Genomic DNA, 6,666 nt, shown 5'->3' with positions numbered 1-6,666 from the left:
CTGCCAGGATGGAAACTATAGGACAAGCAGGGGAGTCCTGCACTGAACACTGTTGGTGCTCACCTTCTCAGCTCAAACTGCTGGCACTCACTATCCTCCAGGACCATTTGGTAGCACCAGATGAGAGGGAGGAAAGAGGACTCTTCTGGGAGATGGGGGCTGAGCACCAGCAGTGTTTGAGCTCGGAGTGAGCTTGTGGCTGCCTGGGATCCCTCATAGCCTAAAGACCGTCATGTTAAGCACCCGCATCCCCCAGCCATTCCCCTCTTTCCTCCTGGTGGCAAGGAGGAGAAAGAGATGATGAGAAGGGGAATGAAGTGGAGGAAGGAGAGGGCAGCAGCCACAGCCCAAACACTGCCAGTGTTCAACAGCCACCATCCCCAAGCCACCTTTTTTCTTTACCTCCTGGCAGTCCTCTCCTACCCTTGCCAATGCAGCTTGAATGCTGCTTGGCAGCTCCAAAGGTCACTGGCAAGTGAGATCTCGGAATGTAATATTTCTTTTTTAAATTCTGGGATTTTTAATCCTCGTCTTTCCTTCCCAGTTTTTATATTTTTCTGCAGCACCGGAGGCTCCTCTGGGTTTGCAGAAAAATCCCTCCTGTCTGAGCATGGCCCTATTGTGGAGATTTTTTGATCCACAGTCAGAATTAGATATACTGATTTAGAAAATAGTTTTCTTGGACATTGAATGAGGCAGCAGGTTAAAGAGCCTTGGGTAGGAGCTTCACTGGTACGCGCACACAGACACACAAACATACTCTTTCTCCATTCACAACTCTCCAGAATTCATATAGAGCATTTCTGTGAGCCAGTTTGGTGTAGTGGTTAAGTGCGCGGACTCTAATCTGGGAAAACCGGGTTTGATTCCTCACTCCTCCACTTGCACCTGGCTAAATGACCTTGGGCAAGCCGTAGTTCTGATAAGAGCTGTTCTTTGAAAAGAGCAGTTTCTGTCAAAGTTCTCTCAGCCCCACCTACCTCACAGGGTGTCTGTTGTGGGGAGGGGAAGGGAAAGGAGTTTGTAAGCCACTCTGAGACACCTTTGGGTAGTGAAGGGCGGGCTATAAATCCAATCTCTTCTGTTCTTCTTTATGTGTATCTCATTTAGAAATGTTAATTAGCTGGGGGAAAGGGCAGGATTTTGCATCTTGAGCCCCTTGCTAACACTTGAATGTGCACAGTGTTGCATCCCCACCACTGTTAATGACATAAACCAGGAAGATGATCTGTATTTTAGAGCCCCACATCCAAGCAAATGTATTCAGTTTTAGAATATGTATAGTTCAGCATGTGAACATTTGGAATTGATTTACTTGTATTTGAAAACTTTTCCCAAAGTGTATACTTTGTCACTGTACAAGTGACTTCATAGCTGGAAAAATCATATCATGATGACTTGTAGTTACAACATATGAAATTCATACACTGGGGCAGCTGTCTAAATTTCTTAATGAAGAAAAGGGACACGGTTACTCAGAACACAGAAAAAGGGTTTTGCATTCAGACTTCTTTCTCTTTACTGTATTTTTGTTTTCAGGCTACTTCGGCATTAGCTGGTTTGCTGGAGGAAGATGGTCTTTCTTCAGACAGTCGCCTGATTGACAATGCTTGGCGAGGAGCTGAGGCATACCATTTTTTTATTCTTGCCCAAAGACAGCTCTATGAAGGCTACATAGATACAGCCATGAAGACAGGTAGGCTTAGTTCTTGTTGCTGTTGTCTGTTAACTCATCAGGTTCATAATCCACCATGTCCAAATAGCTCAGGTTGCAGATTTCACCTGAGTTCAACGCTCGGGTCTTACACAAATGTATTCAGAGTTTCTCCAAGAAGATTCTCTAAGGATATTTGGCCACAATCCCAAAGCCCTACTGCAGGGCTCAAATGTGAACACGGAAGCTTGCAAGAGCTGTCCTGTTCTCTTATGTATGACAGGGGCAACTCTCTGCATAACAGGAAACCCATGGAAGCCCCTGGATGTCTATCAAAACTCTTACTTTTGGATAAGTATGTGTAAGTGGACATTGGCCATTTCCTCAGAGTTGATAAAGCTCCGGTGTGCACAGGAGCACCTTCAAAGATTTTTCCCGTTCACATTGATGGGAAAGATACGCATACCCTTCTTTTTGTTTGCACTAAACTGCTTCTGTTAATTTGGCTCATGGTGATTAGGTGTCTGGCATTTTTAATTGATCAAAACAGAACCTGAACTTCACTCAGATTAATCTACCTTCTGGTCATGCTCATCCAGTGGTCCTACTACTACTGTGGCAGCAACTAGTATGGCTGCAATAGCATCACAATAGTTGGGATCCTGTGCATTCCCAAAGCAAAGTTAGCAGCAAAATAATATTACTTCAAAACAACATAGAAATAGTGAGAAGGACTCACCAGCATCCACAGCAACACCGTTAACATGAGTGAACCAATATATTGTACACCAGTAGTGCCTCATCTCACAACAGACATACATGGAAGGAACCAATCAGGCACACCTGTGGCAGAATGCTTTCTTAGCAGCATCTCACTCACCACACACAACCCATGGCCACAGAGCTTCTCAGAACACACCATGATGTGCACAGCCTGCATGAGCCCTGCAACTGCAAACAGAGCATCGAATGCCCTGGCAGCACAAATGCAGACAGCCTTCAATCACGCTTTTGACACCAGGACCACAGGGGAAGAAGGACAAACATGACCATCATCGCAAACAGCCAGTTCCATACTGTGCTTGGTAGGAAGGATGCATGCATGGACCATGGGGCTCCACATTTATTTATTATTTATTTATTTTTGGATTTATATCCCGCCCTCCCCAAAGGCTCAGGGCGGCTTACAACGAGGCATAAATGCCAAGGTTAAAACAGTAAAAACAGAGTAAAATGATACAATACAGCGCAGTTCACTAAAATGTCAGTGCTCTAAAGATCACAAAGATCATTAATTTCAAGATGGGGTTATGAAGTTATTAATACCAGACCAACAGCATACAACCCAGCAGCACTGTCATCCCATCTTCATCCAGGGACGTTTTGTACCCCGATAATGCCCGCCCAAGTGGTAGTAAAGGTGCGGTGATGGAATAGTGGTGGCGGCGGCTCCTACTCAAAAGCCTGGCGGAAGAGCTCCGTCTTACAGGCTCTACGGAACTGCACAAGGTCCCACAGGGCCTGGATCTCCTCTGGGAGCTCATTCCACCAGGTAGAATCCACCACCAATATGCCCTGGCCCTGGTAACAGCAAATTTGATATTCCTGGGGCCTGGAATTTCCAGGAGATTTTGACTCCCCGACCATAGTGCCCTTGGGGGAACATGCGGGGAAAGGCGGTCCCTTAGGTAAGCCAGACCCTGGCCATATAGGGCTTTAAAGGTAAGAACCAGCACTTTGAAGCGAATCCATTATGCCATTGGCAGCCAGTGCAGCACTTTCAGTGCAGGCCGGATGTGATCCCATCTAGATAGACCCATCAACAGCCTGGCTGCAGCATTCTGCACTAGCTGCAGCTTCTGAATTTGCGACAAAGGCAGCCCCATGTAGAGAGCATTACAGTAGTCTAGCCTCAATGTGACCGTCGCATGGATCACTGTGGCCAGGTCATCATGGTCTAGGAAAGGGACCAACTGCTGCGCCAGCCGAAGATGGTAAAAGGTTGACTTGGCAGTGGCTGCCACCTGGGCCTCCATCGTTAAAGAGGAGTCTAGGAGCACAGACAAACTCCTAACCTCCGGCACTGGCACCAAAGGTGCCCCATCGAAGGTCGGGAGAGGGAACCCCAACCCCGATCCGACTCAGACCCAGGACCTTCATCTTTGCCGGGTTTAGTTTCAGCCTACTCAGTCTGAGCCAACCAGCCATGGCCTGCAATGGCCTGCAATACCTGATGAAGGTCATCTGGGGCGGAGTTCGACTGGCCGCCCAACATTATTTTGTTGTATTTTGCACTATTTGACCTCTGAAGAAGGCTCTTGTGAGCCGAAACGTGTCAGTTGTGTATTTGTAACTTTGAACATTTTATGAGGCTTTATTTGGCCCCTACTAGGTTTTTATTTGTCTTTGTAATAAACATTCTTTTGTACACTTTCTTATGTTTTTAACTTTTGGCCCTCAGTAAGTTTTCTAAACTTACTTTGGAGGTGTGTGACCTTGGATCTGTCATAAATTCTTTCAGAGCTGTTCTCTCATGAGCAGGTTTCGAAAGAGCTCTCTCAACCCCACCTACCTCACAAGGTGTCTCTTGTGAGGGGAAGGGAATGGAGATTGTAAGCCCTTTTGAGACTCCTTAAGGTAGAGAAAAGCAGGGTATGAAAACCAACTCTTCTTCTTTTTCTTCTTTCTTGGGCTACTCTTGTTCTGTTGCTGGGGCCAACCACAGGAGAGCACAGGATTCTAACTGAGCCACTTCCCTTCCTTGGCTTCAGGCTGTTCATGCTTAACTGTCATGCTGGTGGGGCTGTTTCAGTGTTGTGATTCTGCTGCCGTAACCGTGAAGCTGCGCTATCAGATCCACAATGCCTGAATATATTGAGTGCACCAAAAAGGTTTATTTGGTCAAAACGGTTGTTGGTATCCTGTACTCCTCTAGCTAGTGTAAATCAAGAGACACTTTTAATGTAGAACGTGAGCATGCGCTATAATCATGTTGTTCTCTGTCTTGTAGCTCTTCATCTGCGGGATTATGAAGACGTTATTCCTGCAGTAGAGATTTATTCTCTGTTGGCGCTCTGTGCATGTGCCAATAGATCCTTTGGTATCTGTTCGAAAGCTTTTGTGAAACTTGAGTCTTTAGAAACCCTTAGCTCAGAACAAAGGGAGCAGTATGAAGACCTCGCCCTGCAGATATTCGCTAAACGTTGTCCTACAAGTAACAAGAAGTCAGACTTGGATGGTCTTCTGGAAGAGTAAGCTTGCTGCTTTTATTCTTGTAGTAACTGTGATAGGATCTTATGAGCTGATATGCTGCATCTGTTTGCTGCAGTGCTGCTAAACATAACTCGTGCACTGCAATTCATTTTTAACTTCTGGATGGACATTAGAAAGTGTTCTTGATTCTCAGCTAGGGTTGCCAACTGCCTGGAGAGGAACCGTCCCTTTAATCGAGGTTTAATGCAGTGTGAATAACAAGATGATGTTGTTTACCGCCATGCCATGAAAGCTTCTACTGCCCATTTCCACACAGTAACAGTGCAGTCCTAAAACAGAGTTATGCTCTTCTTCGTCCATGGGCATAGAAAAGTATAACTCTGCTGAGGGTTGTACTGTAAACTTCTGTTAATGGGGTAGGTCACTTGTCTCCAGGATTGGTGGCAACTGGATTCTCAACTGAAATTACCTTTTTGAATAAAACTGCTATGTTTTCCTTAATGACAAGACTGCCTTATTATGTAAAAATTATTTTTAATAATAATTGTTTTTCTTCCTTGTGTTTGTTCAACAGGGGAGAAGGAAAGCTCCCGACCTGTGTTGCTACAGGAAGGCCTATCACAGAGTATCAATTCTGGATGTGCAGCATATGCAAGCACTGTGTGCAGGCTCAAGAAATCAGCAATTACAACTTCTGCCCTCTCTGCCACAGTTCGGTGTCCTAATCATAGGAAAATGTGTATGCCCATATTGGTATGCACAGCAAGTGCAAGTTCTGAAACATTTAGAAGCCCTATTAAGATGAGTCCAGGGAGGAATAAACTCAGAAGCAAAAGTAATTTATGTCTCATCCCAGCCTATAAAAAACTGAACTAATTCGAATCCTTTCTGTAAAACAGCCTGAAGCTGGCAGGCTACTTTCGAAGTGTAAATGAGGGTTAGGGTTTAAACAAAATGAATAACTGCCCTGTTTTCTCTGTTCTTTGCAAGTCCTTCATCCTTTATTTTTATATATACTGTACTGGGTAGAATAGCCTTTTAAAATATAGGGAGAAAGGGTTAAGGAAAGAAATTCACGATGACTAACTAATGTTAAAATATCATCCTTGTTAAAAATAAATTATGGTTTGGATCCTACCACTCAGCACAAGGAGTCCTTCTCCAGTAAAAAAGTAGGATGATCCCTTGGTCCACAGGAAGGCTCCATATTTAGCTGACCAGAGTGGTAGAATCCAGTCCATTTTCTCTTTGGCTGTTTTACACAGCGAGGAAAACAGCCCAACTACCTTGCATAAAATAATTATGCTGATGTCACCCTCTTAGGACAGTACTGAAGTGTGTTACTTAGACCAAAGGTCCACAAAACTGAGAAAGACACATAGTCTGAGTTGTGCGCCAAGCTGTTTCAAAATAGCCAAAATCTTATTGATCTAGTTTTTGTCAAAGAAGGCTGACATGACTATTTAATTGTTTTGAAAGTTTATCTGCAGCTGTTAAGAGAGAAGAACCACGCCTGCAGGACCCATTTGCCCATGCGGTTCCCTATCCAGTGGGGATGTGCATGTGGAATCCTGACTATGCTTTTATTATAGACAATGAAATGTACATAAGCTGAGGTTATCTCTGAATGTCATTAGAGGTATGATTTGTTAATCTTTAGATAAATATGGCCACTGTTAAAGAAATAAATCAATATTTTGCTTATTACTTACTCTAGTTATGTACTGCTTTTCTCCAACAAAATGGCTTGTGAAGAACAGTTCACGTGTACACAATGGGTTGGATCCTGTGAAGTACCA

At 44.3% G+C, this 6,666-nt stretch overlaps 1 protein-coding gene across 1 annotated transcript in view; it reads left to right on the top strand.

The window, feature by feature from the left end:
* Window positions 1-6,535, top strand: part of WDR35 (WD repeat domain 35) — a 44,542-nt gene extending 38,007 nt beyond the window's left edge. Inside the window, exons 25-27 of the mRNA XM_015415708.1 lie at window positions 1,540-1,696; window positions 4,665-4,905; window positions 5,442-6,535. Coding sequence (XP_015271194.1) covers window positions 1,540-1,696; window positions 4,665-4,905; window positions 5,442-5,592 — 549 coding nt within the window. The 3' untranslated portion in view covers window positions 5,593-6,535. The remainder of the gene's footprint in view (window positions 1-1,539; window positions 1,697-4,664; window positions 4,906-5,441) is intronic.
* The last annotated feature ends 131 nt before the right edge of the window (window positions 6,536-6,666 follow it).

Source organism: Gekko japonicus, unplaced genomic scaffold (genome assembly GCF_001447785.1).
Source record: "Gekko japonicus isolate JY-2015 unplaced genomic scaffold, Gekko_japonicus_V1.1 scaffold4542, whole genome shotgun sequence".
Taxonomy (NCBI): domain Eukaryota; kingdom Metazoa; phylum Chordata; class Lepidosauria; order Squamata; family Gekkonidae; genus Gekko; species Gekko japonicus.
Note: the sequence above shows the minus strand (reverse complement) of the source record. Positions and strands in the feature narration are given on the sequence as shown.